Genomic DNA, 14,419 nt, shown 5'->3' with positions numbered 1-14,419 from the left:
ATCGGGCCGTAAGACGGAGAAACATCACTTACAGGTGTCTGTTTTGAGCAAACTGTTTGTGCTCCTGAAGTACTGCGGGTTCTCTATCACTGGGATCTTCGTCATGCCGATGATGACTGCGTCGGGGCCCATCTCTGAGGAGGACGGAGTGTTGCTGCCGTTTGAGACGTGGTGAAGCGGAGAAGCTGAGTCATCGTCGTTGCTGATCACTGAAGACGGTCCTAAGAAATGAGAGAAAGCGTAATTAGCAGCCGGTTTGTTTATCCTGCAGTCACTGAGAGTGCCATAGAAAAGGAGAATCATTAGAGGCCAACCATGTTAATTTTAAAAGGGCACGAGAGAATTCATTAAGCTGTAGAGCTGTTATTGGTGAGGAATGAAGAGAGGAAGACCTATTCAGAGGAGGTTAAAATGCTATTATCGATCCCAATAGGCTGCAGGAAAGAAGAGTGATATGTTGTTGCATGTTAATAGTTTGATGGTCATATGCCTCTCGAAACAAGCCAGCTTAAATAAATGTTAGAACAAATTCCTCGTCACCTGGACTTTCATTGACTTGTTAAATCGGCAGATAAACCCGTTACAACACTCCAGCTGCGATCATACGGCTAAATCTTGTAACACTATATTCGACGCGGACCTCAAAGGGGCTCTGGAGGGTTAAGAGATCAGCATGCTAATACAAAGCACTCTCCGTTTTTAGAGAGCATTTCAAATCCTCTCCATATCAACTTGTCCAACATTGGAGGGCACTCATCTAAACACCCTACGACCATGTATTTAACCAGCGATCTGACACGCACATGTTTTACACAACCGTTGGTCAAATGTATAAAGAATACAAAGTAAGCAGTTACTGATCAGCATCGTTTTTCTTTTTCTTTTTTTAACAAAAAGTTGCCATTCGGGCCTTTTCAGAGTGGTTTAAACCGAGTTAGTTGAACGACTTTGAGCGCACCAAGAGTTTTATTCATTTTCTCCTGAGGTCGTACGACCATAGGACACTTTTCAACCATTACTTTATTTCAACCATTACTTTATTTCAGTGAAGCGTGTCCCACAAATCCAGTAAGAGAAGACATCCAACCAGACCATTTCACAAGGAACCAATTCATACTCCGTTAACATTTAGGACCAAGTTGGGCGTTTAAAAAAACCTGCATGCAACCAAAGGTCTACTTATAGGTCCACGTAAAACTACAAACTGAAATGACCCTGCTTCCAGTTTTACCATTAAACCCACACCTACAGATCCTTCTTCACTCTCAGTGCCTGTCTAGAGAACATATTATACAATAAAGGGGGTAAAAGCAATGAAAATATTACAGTACACTTTAACTGGCAAGGGGGGAAAATGCAACTGAGCTGCATATTTAATGTTTTGGACATTCTATTAACTAAAAATGCTGCGATGCACTCAAAATGTGGAATGATTATTGCCTGTCACACTAAGAAGTTGCAGAACTGTTCAGTCAGGTTTACAACACTCATTGATATTCTTGCTTATTATGTATACTCATATGTTTGCAAAAGGGACTCTTGGATTTTTCGATGGTGTAGCTAATGTAGACTACCAGACTGGTCGACCACAATCTGTGTGCCTGCAATGCTGGAGCGCCGCAGGGGACTGTCCTCCCTCTCCCTTCCTCTTCACCCTTTACACCACAGCAGACTTCAGCTACTGCACAGAGACCTGTCCTCTCCAGAAGTTTTCTGATGACTCTGCAGTAGTTGGAGGTGAGGAGGTTGAGTACAGAGCTGCTGTGGACAACTTTGTTGCATAATGTGAGCTGAACCATCTGCAGCTCCATCAGTTCCAAGACAAAGGAACTGATGGTGGACCTGCGGAGGACGTAGGTGCCGGTAATCTTCATCCAGGGATCGTGAACATCTGGCGGGAGTCATTGACAAATTGGACTGGGGGAAGAACACCGATCCCCTCTATAAGAAGGGCCAGGGCAGCCTCTATTTCCCGGGGTGGCTGAGATTCTTTAACATGTGTAGGACAATGCTCAGACTGTCTTGAGTCTGTGCTATCCAGTGCTATTGTCTATGCTGTGGCGTGCTGGAGCAGCAGGCTGAGTAATCACGGATGCTCGCAGGCTGATCCTCAAGACCAGTGACGCGGAGGGAGTGAAGCCGGACCCTCTGACGGGTCCAATAGCAGAATGCTTCACAAAGTGAGGGTCATCTTGGACGTTGTGTCCAACCCACTCCTTTGCAGATACAGGTGTTCTTTCAGCAACGGGCCGCAGAGCGCCGCAGAAATCATTCCTGCCTGTGGCCATCAAACTGTAACTCCTCACTCTAAGTGTCAGTTGGCCGTCCCTGGACTTGTGTACAATCATTTCCTCCGGTGCAATAACCGTATCATATAGGAATAGTGCAATAACCAATATACCTTTTATTTTTATATTGAGTCTTATTTTTGTTCTTTTCACATGGATGCTTATTTCTCATCTGTATCCCCCGGGAGCAGGAGCGACAATTTCAACCCTGGGATCAATAAAGTATTCTGATTCTGATGGAACCAATAATCCTTTGCTTTCTGGATTTAAAGTCTTAGACATGAAAAAAGTATTATGAACAGTATTTTTCTCTTATGAATATTAAAGCTATCATCGTATCATGTTGCCTATTATGTAACTATTGCACTACTGTTATTATTGAGTCTCTCCTCATCTCTATCACCCTCTTGCTTTCTAACTGTGTCTTCCTATCTCGCCCTCCTGGGCGAGGCAGAAGGCCGCCCACATTTAGCTCAGATCTGTCCAACGTTTCTGAACCGGTAAAGGCAGAGTTTCCTCACAGTTGTGGCAAAGTGCTTCCCACACACTCCTGCTCTACATTCGAAGTGTCATCAAACAGCTGAGGGGTGATTTGGCGCTACATAAATACAACAGAGTTGGCTTAAAACAGTCATTATAATGGCGACGTGCTCAAGTTGTGCCTTTGTGATGATTCCGAAAACAAATAGACTTTTTTCTTCACCGTCGTCCCTCTCAATCGCAGGTACGTTTTCTAGTGCAGACAGGAAAGTCTGGATTCTCAGTCTTTCACCTTAACTGTGACGATAAAAATGCAGGTACCTTGAATCCCACTCTCGCACCGCATATATTCTACCTCTTTTAAGAATCGCTAAGTAAAAGGCTCTCAGTCAAATTAGCACAGACGATGGAAGCTTCTACTTCAATTCTGCTCCTTATTTTGGATGGCTGATCCACCAGCACCTCTGTCCGACCCCTCCCGTGGAAAAGCTGTCGGTCCAGTGCACGGGTTAAATATCATTAGCAATCAAAATTCACATTTTAAACCATTTACTAACCCCATCACCCTCATGCCAGTTACTTTTTAAAAATACTGCCAAAAATGTGTGCAGGAACCTTTTGCGCATTAGGTCTTGTTTCTATTGTCCATCCAAATGTTTGCACTTTCACAACTTGCTTCATGCATCATCTACAAAGAATGCTGAGTCACTCATTTGGATAAATTTTGCATTTAGTGACGACGTCCGCGAACGCAAAAAGGAAAAATAAACCCTGATAAGTATCAAATTGGTAATAATTGTAAAAGACTTGTTAGTACGGCTTGAGGGGGTTAGGGTTCATGTCTGGGTTAGGCTGGCTGTGATTAATGAATGTTAATGCAATAAAGCTAACCATATACTTACCTTTTTTTTGTTTTTACTGCTATTAATATCCATGCTCATGTATGACTGGGCTGGGACCGTTGCGTTTAGGGGAAAATATACAATTATATTTCAAAAACTCAGAATCTGTTTTATTTAAGTGGGGAGGAGGAACACCCGAGGCTCGGGCTGTTTTTCTCCCCGGTCAAACACAGACCTGTAAACATTGTGTTACGGGTCGAGATTGATTTCCCAGGAGCAAAAAGTATTGTAGATGTATTCCCTCTCATGTGGCCAGTTCCTCTGAATTCTATCACTGGTTATCCACTCCCTATGTCCTTAGCTGTTTGTCAAGCTGCGGCGCTGCTCTCGTGCGGCTGACAGGATTGTGATTGAGAGAGAGAAGGGCAGTGCATCTGTGTGAGGGAGTCTGACCAGCTGGAATGAATTTGGTGACTTGTGAGGATTGGAGGGGCCTCGGTGGAGAACGAAAGACAGGAGGAGTACAATAGGTTGTAGTGGAGCGGGATGATGTGCAGGGACGTGTTGCGCTGGCAGCCTCCTGCAGCCTCCAGAATCTCAAAAATGGACAAATTACAAAGTAATTGAGTGGATGAATAGATGTATGGATTACATGAATAAGCAGAAGATATCGTGATGTGCAAAAGTCGCAGCCTCGATTAGATTAGGTTCAACTTTATTGTCATTACGTCATGAAAGGGTACAGAGGATCTGATTAGATGTGGTTAGCATCTAAGAAGCAGAAGTGTGTACATGCAGAATATGCAGTATTTACAGATAAATTCAGTATTTACAGAATAAATGAATTTTCTTTTATAGCAAGTGCAAGAAGAGGTTGATAAGATATGAGCAGAATATGTACAGCTAGCGCAAGTATGGTGGATAATTATTTGCAGATTATGTCCAAATAGGTAGTGATTAGTATGATTAACAGATGGCAATATACAGATGGAACTATAAATATACAGATGTCTTGTACAGTAACTCTACAGAAGGGATAATATAGAGATGTTATATGAACAATTATATAGAATACAGATGGAACTATAAATACACAGATGTCTTATACATTAACTCTACAGAAAGGATAATATAGATGTTTTATGAACAATTATACAGAATATACAGAATTTTTCCAAATACACAAATATAAATAGTGTAACTAGATGAGCAGCTGCCGGATGCTGCTGAATTGAATATTTTAACCAGTTTTACAGCTATTAGAAATGCAGATTGCTACAGAGCTGAGAGGCGCACAGTGAACAGGTGCTGGTGAGGATAAGAGGGTGGTGAAGATCACCTATGGACAGAGTTCAGTAGGCTGACCGCTGTGGGACAGAAGCTATTCCTGAACCTACTGGTTTTGGTCTGCAGGCTCCTGAAAGGCCTCTTGGCCTCTTTATTGGCCTTTTTGTTGGCTGAATGAGAGGAGTCTCAGAGTGCCTGCGATGCGTTGGGCGGTTTTCACCACCTTCTGTAGTGCCTTGCGTTCAGAGACAGAGCAATTCCCATACCGAACTCTGATCCAGTTACAGAGAGAGGTATTGATACCTAGATCCACAAGTTTTGTGATTAACTTGGAGGGGATGACTGTGTTGAATGTTGTGCTGATGTCAACAAACAGCATTCTTGCATAAGTGTTCTTGTTATCCAGGTGTGAGAGTACACGATGCAGCGCTGTGGATACAGCATCCTCTGTACTCCTGTTGCTATTGTAAGCAAATTGGTGCGGGTCCTGTGTGGTGGGCAGACATTCCAGTTGCTCAAAGCACTTCATCACTATGCGAGTTAGTGCCACTGGACAGTCGTCATTCAGGCCCTTTGGAGAGGAATGCTTTGGCACCTGCACCGTAGAGGTGGTTTTGATACAGGCCGGTACTACTGCTTGGGCAAGAGACAGGTTGAAGATGTCTGTGAAGACTCCTCAACGCTGCTCAACGCAAGCTCTGACCACATGTCCAGTTATGCCTTCAGGGCAGGCAGCCTTGCGTGACTTGATATGTTCTGTACCTCTGGGTGTGAGAGTGAGTAGCTGGTAGTCATCAGAGGTCTTGATCTTAATAGCCCTCTCCTTGTTGTCCTTATCGAAGCAAGTTCATTGAGGAAGGATACATCCATGGTAGTTGATGAGGTGGTGCTGCTCTACTATGTGATGGCCTGGACGCCCTCCCACACAAGTCGGGGGTCAGAGATGACAACATGTTCCTTCAGCTTGTGTTTGTGCTTGGACATTTAGATGCCCCTCTCCTATGCCCTGGATGTACTGTAGGCCAGTGCATCTTCTGATCTAAACACCTACAGCAGAAGCCCCACTTCCCTGTTCATCCATGACTTCTGGTCGGGGCATGTGGTAATGTTTCTCTGTGGCGATGCTGTCAATTGTGGTGTTTATGTTCCACCAGTGATTGGATGTAAGAGTTAATGTCTATGTGAGAGCCAAAGGTAGCCTGAGAGGGAAACATACTCCAGTCTATCTTCAAAACCTGTCCTGGAGTACAGAATCTACTCCCGCTGGCCATCTCTTGGTGGTCTTCAGTTGGTTTCACGCGGTTGATGAGTGGTGAGTACTTGGGGGTGAGATACAAAGAAAGGTGATCAGCCTGACCCAGGTGGGGGAGGGGGTGTCACCTTGTAGGCTCCAGGGATGTTGGTATAGACCTGGTCAAGGGTTTTGTCCCCAGACATGTTGGTGGAATTTAGGAAGTACCGTCCTTAGGTTGGAGTGGTTGAAGTCGCCCGCCACAATAAATGCAGCCTCTGGTTGTGCAATTTGTCGTTTGCTGTGTGAAGTTTGGCAATAGTAAGCTTGGCATCACAATCCGGTGGTATATAAGCAACGGTTATTATTGTGGAAGTAAACTCCCTCGACAGATAAAATGGTCTACATTCAACCGTGAGAAACTAGGCTAGCTGAACAGTGTCTACCAACAGCGACAGAGTTTGTGCACCAAGCCTTGTTGACATAAATACACAAACCTCCCCTCCTTGTCTTACTGGCGTCATCTGATGTTCCAACCGCCGAGAGTGTGGCGTCCGACTAGTTCGATTGCAGTATCGGGTATTGCGTCATTTAGCCATGTTTCAGTGAATACTTTGACGTTACAGTCCCTGATTCTTTCGTGGTTGTCCCTGATCCATTTTCTTCGCAAAAGACCGCGCATTAGCAAGGAGAGCCGATGTGGTGTTTGCTGTCTCTTGGCTCTCAGTCCTCCACGCTTTCCCCGCCTTTTACGGTCTCCGCGCCGCCTCTGAGCGCTTCCGCTCGGCTTGGTAGCCTTCGAAGCGTCGGGAGATCTTCTTAACTCCGGGATGAGACGAAGGTTGCAGATAAAACTATCAGATGTTTGTAATCCAATGTCCAAAAGCTCTTGTCTGGTGTAGGGTGTTAGAGAGAGGCTGTTCTGAACGAACAGACCCGAACAAAGTAGAATAACACTGCTATTTTGCAAAGTCTAAAGAGACGCTGAGCCTTGCGGTGTGCATGCACCGCTATCTTGGTTCTCCCCATTAGTTGACCATTAGCCAATATTAGTGAGACATTTTCTGGATCCTTTTTTAAATATATCATTTGAGCCGGTTCTCCGAAAACTTTTTCTGAACAGAAAAACAAACAAAAGGCACGTTTCTGAAATGGTCATAGCTCTAAGTGGCTCTTGCGTAACACTGCTTTGTATTTCTGTTAAGTACTTTGAGCTAATTGGGCTAAAAGATTACAGGCCCTCAAATTGAAATGAGTCTTTTGCGTGTTTTCTTCAACAGAGACGGTGTAACTACCAATTCATTTCTTACAACAGCTGCCTCTGTGGTCGTAAACCAGGAAATGCAAATTATTAAGTGACGGGGGGGCAGAAAGTGTGAGCTGAAGTGCCAGCAGTGGTTGTCTGAGACAAGACTAGAGATGAGATCTAAATCATGGGTAGCTTTGAAATCAATCACCGGGGGTCTTAAATTAAAATCCTGCGATGAATTGAAATCCAGTGAACGAAGGCTTTGAGGTTTCAATCAACCTCCACAGCGACTGCCTGCAGGCACGTCAAGAGGGCCGGGGATAAATCGAGTATATGCTTAGATTTCTGCAGATAAAAATGTCTTCATTTGTGCACTGGACTAAGTGAGAGACAGCAAAACTGTCAGCCGTATTGAACTGGTCAGTCAGACAGTAAAAAGGAAACTTAGACTTGAAAAGAATTGGAATAATTCTTGCGACTGTAATGAAATCTGACTGTCGAAAAATGGTTGCATTTAACAGTTGATTGTGGTTGTAAATAACAACCATGCATATTAAATTGTATTTTTTTGGTTTGTTTAATGGCAGAGAAGGTGTCCATTAGCTATCCCTTCAATACAGATCCAGACTGCGCCAACTTTTGGGATAATTATAAACACCGGTAATACTAGTAAAGATAATTATTGCAGCTTTGAAACAAACTGAGAAAAAATAAACTGTATTCAGATTATTCACGGTTTGGTTGTTCTTTGGAACAAATGTGCCATTTTTGTATATCATTCAGTTCACATCATAAAAATTTTGGCTCTCTGATTCATTTCCATGTTACAAAGGAAGGAGGAAGGATGAAGAAAAAAAGCATGTTATTGTCTGGCAGTGTGTGTGTGTGTGTGTGTGTGTGTGTGTGTGTGTGTTTTGCTGAAAGAGACTGAAGATCATTAACACACAGAGGTCCAGAGGTCAGATCGTTATAGATACGGTTAAGCCAAGGGCCAATCAGAGGCTCTGTGTGTGTGTGTGTGTGTGTGTTTGTGTGTGCATGTGTGTGTGCGCGTGGGGGTCCTTAGGGAGTGACTTGGTAAAGAAGGAATAAAAAAAGATGTTCGGGTCTAACGCAGAGGGAAGAAGAGAAGATGGACAGGAGAGGTGAGACTATAAGTGGGGTCGGGTCGTGACCCAACACTGTTAATAGACATGGAACCGATGTTTAAGCTGGCGGAGGGGCCGGGGTTCCTGGCAGGCTGGGGAGGAGACGCCCAGGTTAACAGTCAAAGCGGCTGTTATTCAAAGCTCAGGAAATGACTGAAGGACAGATGTCAGAAGAATAAGCATTCAAACGACAATTACGTGTCGTTTTCCGCCGTCTTTGTTCAACCTTCTGCAGAAACTGGAGCAAAGTTGTCTCTCAGCTACGTGTGTTGAGAAATGGACTTTTAAATTGTTGCGCTACAAATTGTCGCTCAAAGGGAATTCTGAGAAATGGTAAATACAACTTGGCTCTTATTGCTTCAATTTTTCCTCGGATATGAAAGCCCGGTCTGCTGCTTCTTCATTTCGCTGAAGACTACTAAAGCTCTCCGAGGAACTCAGAAAAAAGGACCTCTGACGTGGAAAGGCGCAAGATGCCATTTGAGTTGAAGCTCTGAGCGCAAAATCCACTCTGGGCGCGCTGCTGATGTAATTCCCCGAGAGTCATCGCAGCGTGCACAATGAGTTGTAAACCTTTTGTACGGTTTTGACAACAAAACATTTCAATCGGCGTTGAGTCTCGTTTCAATCCGAGCAATATTAAGTTTTAAATGTGCACATATATATCTCCACTTCAAGCTGTCTTAGGGGAACAACAACAAGCAAACAAACCGATGTGATGGACCGGGAGCCAAACCTTTCAAAAGAGCAAACAGCTTTTGGTAGCCCGACCAAGACAACGTGAAGAATTCGCTTTAGATCTGAAGACGAGCATCAGGTTTATGGCGATGGCCGACGCCGCAGCTCCGTTAAAACGACGGCGGCGAGCTACTATATTGATCTCTCCTGCCGGCTCTCTGGGTACATCTCAGACCAACTAAAGACATTTACTACTACAGGTTGCCTGGAGCGATGGATATAGAAGGGCTATTATGGGATTTAAGAACATTAGTGCCTGCCTGTCAGTCTGTTAAAACACCCTTGCTGACTTCTGCCAAGAAGGGATGGGGAGTACATTGATTAGAAGATGATAGTGGATTTTAAGATTTCAGACTAAGGTGTTAGACTTAAAGGTCAGAGGGCAAGGTTAAGGATCATCCAAGATACTGCATTGCGCGGTTCTTGATACATTGAAAAGATTTCACATAAATGTTTCAGAAGAACAAACTTGCCATTTTTTTTTGTACTATAATGGCACAAATAATTCAGAAATTGATAGAATTACCTTGATTCAACACTTGATAAATGATACATTTCAACTCCAAAACTTAATAACTAAAAAGTAATAACAAATATATATCATTTCACTCATTCTCTGGTCTGCTGGACAAAGGGCCAGGATACAGGAGAGACATCCTTTTACTTCTGCTTGTTAAAATCAGATTTTCAAGGAGCTCTGTGAAAGTTTAAACTTTATTAACGAATGGGAATTAATCCGTTGAGTGCTCAGCTCTGCACATCGATCATTCGATGCAGCGAAGCTGAAAATTGCAACCGTGGTATCGAGAAGACGGTGTATTTTTGAGCAAAGAAAACTGCAGCAATCTGGAAAAGTCCTTCCTGAAGTGAGCCGAGGCAACTAACACAAAGGGCTAATGTGACCCCTTCAGCCCTCTGCAATTTGTGCACACACACACACACACACACACACACACACACACACACACAGATGACTGGTAACATGAATCCTGTTGTCTCTAAACTGTGCTGTCACCCCACTGAACACAGGAAGTAATCTATTGATCGGGGGAAGGAGGGTTGAAAGGGAGAGACGCGGAGGCAGAGGAAGAGTTACAATTTATACTGATGTATTATTATTATAATAATCATTATTGTTGTGGTTTGACATAAATACGTAGTTTGTTTAGCAAATGTAATCTTCGGATTGAATCCTGGCCAGATTTTGCACATATAAATTTCTTTTACGATGTTTTGTGCAGTTTTCTGCAATGGTTAGACAAATACAGTTCATGCGCTGATTAATAGAAGCCAATTGGATTCGGTCTATTTTCTGCAGAGAATCTGAAGGTGCTTCACAAACCTATAGGGCGCGGCTGACTCAATGAGAGGTACGATGCCCGTGATGAATTGTGAGCTGGAAGCCATTATGCTATAAATGTTTTCCAGCGTCCAGTTTTCTCCCTGAGCTACATTTTGACCTACTATGGCAGTTCTTGATTTACCACGGCTATATTTACCAAAAATAAAAAATAACAGCCTCTAGGTCATTATGCCAACTTGCAACATCTCCCAACATGGTTATTCTATTTAACGCAGTGGGACGTCACCAGCAAATTCTCTACGCATTTAACCTTTTCTTGTTGCTTTCTTTCACCGATGTAATGCTGAATTTACTTGTAGCACTCGACGATGGTTCACGACCTTGATTCTGTTTTAGAAAACCGGTTCACTCTGTGCCATTTGGCGCATGCATTGATTATTCTGTTCTTCAAAACTCCTCTTAAAGTGCTCTCTGAGATTTCCAGTGAATCCTAGTTATAGAAATTACCCGACGTTACAAATTGAAACAAGAAAAAGTCCATGAGGAGCATAAAGGACAAAAAGGTGACTGGGATCGGGTTAAACGGAGAGGAAAAGACGGACAAACAAGTGGATGAATTAAGAAGATGGGTTGAATTTCCTCAGCACTGCAGTTTTGTGGATGTCCACATGAATCTGCCTGTTCAAGCCAAATCCTCCTCCTCCTTTGCCCTGATGCAGAGGCCTATCACATTCCCACTTTCTCTTTCACAACACCCCCAATGGATAAAAATAGACAGTTCCTTTTCCCTCTTTCTGCACACCTTACCTTTTGTATCATCTTTCCCATCTGCATAGATGTGTCTACCACGCCAATTCCTTTAGTCATCCTCCTTCCCCCCCGACATCCTTCTCCTTCTCCTGTTATATTTTGTCACCCTCAGTTTAATCTTTGCGGTTTATTTTTATTCAGCCCACATCCACCACCAGCCTTTGACATACAGGATGACCAATTCCTCCTACTTAAGGCATCCTGAAATGGCCCGACTGGGGGGAAAGTGTGAGAGCTTGAGGATGAATGATTTAAAAACTCTCCAAACGACACTCAATGTACAGCATGTGATGAAATTATTTTCCTTTTCTTGCAAAACCCAAACCCCCTTAACATCAAATTTACTATATTTGAATATCCTTGAGAAAAACATGTATTTTACAAGGGTGGATTTGGATCCATAGGGTTGTAAATTAACTGGTTTATAAAGAGACTGCAAGCTTAATGTTGATCAACCCAGACAAATAGAAACTGAAGAAGCTGAAATATATAATACATATTTATATATATGTGTGTGTGTGTGTATGTGTGTGTGTATATATATATATATACACACAATACCTTTATATATATGGAGCTGAAATATATAATACATATATATCGATATATATATATGTATATATATTTATATATCTAGATGGAAAGATAGATTTTTACATATATAGATTTATATAGCTACACACACATATATATATATATATATATACACATATATTCACCAATATATATGTGTATATATATATATATATATATATATATATATATATATACACATAGAAATCTACCTATTTAGAATAGGTAAATAGATATCTATCTATCGTAATATACATATATATATATATATATATATATATTTGTATTTGGTTGTATTTGGCTCTCGGACTGTCTGACTTCATTCTTTTTCCCTTTAACTGACACACTAAAATAAAACCTTACGCACTTTGCACGTGGAAAAATAAAACATCAAGAGACACCAATAGATAACGTCCTTTATTGAAAAAATATACTGCTCCTGTTTTGAAGAATGGCTTATGTTCTTCAAACTAAGCTTCTGTGTGTAATTATACCTAACAGCCTCTTAGATGCAGGTTTGGTGCCGCGTTACAGTTTATGTCAAGGCATTGTGGCCAAAAAGTCCCTGTTGTTTCAAATTGTGACTGTTTTTTTTTTCTGGCGTAAAGTTGAAATATCAGATATGATAGATGGAACCAATTGCATTAAAATCTATTTTTCGTTAGACTTGATCGACTCGCTTTGAAAAGGGAAAACCTTTTTAGAATATATATTCACGAGAGAGAGAACTGAGGTATGGTTATTTGTGTCTGGTAAAACAGTTATATGGTTCAATTCAGTCGTGACTAAAAATAACATTACAAAGAAAATGGCCCAGTAATAACATAACATAAAATACATTCATTATCTCCTCCGTAATACCCTATTTCCAAGTGTTTCACATCGTCACCGTATTTCCAGTACATTCAAAATTCATTACCAGCACAACAAACATCCTGTCCGCCAAGTGTTAACCATCTGGCCACTTTGTTTTCTGTTATCGACAAAGCACAAGTGAGTGATCGCTCCTGAAAACCTGTAGTTTCTTTCATACAATTACAGTAAAAATACTGTCGCCAATAAACCCCTGATATTGTATATTTGACAGGTTTTACTACATGTGTTGTATTTCTGTTAAAACATGTTATTTTGAACATGCAACAAATAACACAAAGAGACAATTTTGACAATGGAAACAAAAAAAAAATTCATGTTGACAGTTTAATATACAGACTCTTGTCTTTCTGCCTTTTCAGTTCTGTCAGGTCTGTTTTAAAGAAATCACAGCGATGCAAGACACACACACACACACACACACACACACACACACACACACACACACACACACTTACAACACTGAATTCCCTGGTCATTCAGGTCTGATCTACTTTTATATTTTTGGAATAAACTCTGGATGTTTCTGACCAATTCAAACAGCGGAGATCGATTAATTGTCTCACTTGCGCATTAATTATCCACTACGCATTTTCATTCGTGCATCACACTGCCGAAGCCGATCCCAGCGAACACTCGCGGGGACGCAGGCTTTGACCCCTAACCGGTCATCGGTCGATCCCGGGTCACGAACAGAAACCACTCGCTCTCTCTTTCAACTCTTCGTCTATCTTAGCCCGTTCTTTTGAACCATGAGAGAGAACTAGAGAACCGATAAACAATGCAAACTCAACAGAGAGACAAAATTGAACCAAAGCACCCAAAACCAGCCCAGGGTTCTTCTCTACATCCCTGCATCCTTTTAGAGACTTTTGATCAACATTTGAATATTTGTATGCATTTGTATTTGCCCTTATCTGAGGCAAATTTAAATTGACACACGCCTTTCTCCCTCTTTTCTAATTTACCTAAATTGGTCTCACATTACGAAGTCTTCATCGGGCAGCTTCTATGATACACTGCACAGTGTTTCAGCAATCTACTTGGAAAAACCATACAATCAGTGATATTGTTTAGGGGTTACTTTTAAATCCAATGAAATTTAATGAGCCTTTCAGGTTAAATGGAACCCCAAACACTAAGAGTGGTTCACGTCTGTATTTAATGTTAATACATATCTATCCGCCAAAGTGTCTGCCGCGGCCACTGCCTTCTTCAGTATTACCGCGGAGGCATCTTAAGTGTACGCCCTTCAGATAATTTGATTTTCGAAACGCCAGCCGTCTCTAAATACACAGGGTTTTTTTTTTTCTAATTATTTTTCAAGGTTTCAGATTGAATTTGATGACCTGTTGGGTTGCACAGGATTTGAAACCATCAGCGCTGTTCCCTATTCAATTTGAACCAACCTCACACACACACACACACACACACACACACACACACAACACACACATATGCACACACACCGGCGGGAGTGTCTGTGTTTTAACCTTGTGGCCCTCTAAATCAAATATTCCCCATACATCTACCCTGACCTCAATCTCTACAAAGACTGTGTGTGTGTGTGTATGTGTGTGTGTATGTGTGTGGGAGG

General features: G+C 42.0%; 1 protein-coding gene across 1 annotated transcript in view; it reads right to left on the bottom strand.

Annotated features, from left to right (window-relative positions):
- Window positions 1–14,419, bottom strand: part of ntrk2a (neurotrophic tyrosine kinase, receptor, type 2a) — a 70,670-nt gene that overhangs the window by 25,078 nt on the left and 31,173 nt on the right. The window contains exon 13 of the mRNA XM_086174212.1: window positions 33–221. Within this exon, the coding sequence (XP_086030338.1) occupies window positions 33–221 (189 nt within the window). The remainder of the gene's footprint in view (window positions 1–32; window positions 222–14,419) is intronic.

This window comes from Fistularia commersonii, chromosome 26, assembly GCF_037954325.1.
Source record: "Fistularia commersonii isolate RoL2024-O1a breed Wild chromosome 26, RoL_Fcom_v1.0, whole genome shotgun sequence".
NCBI classification, from domain to species: Eukaryota; Metazoa; Chordata; class Actinopteri; order Syngnathiformes; family Fistulariidae; genus Fistularia; species Fistularia commersonii.
The sequence above is the reverse complement of the archived record's forward strand: the minus strand, read 5'-3'. Positions and strand labels throughout refer to the sequence as shown.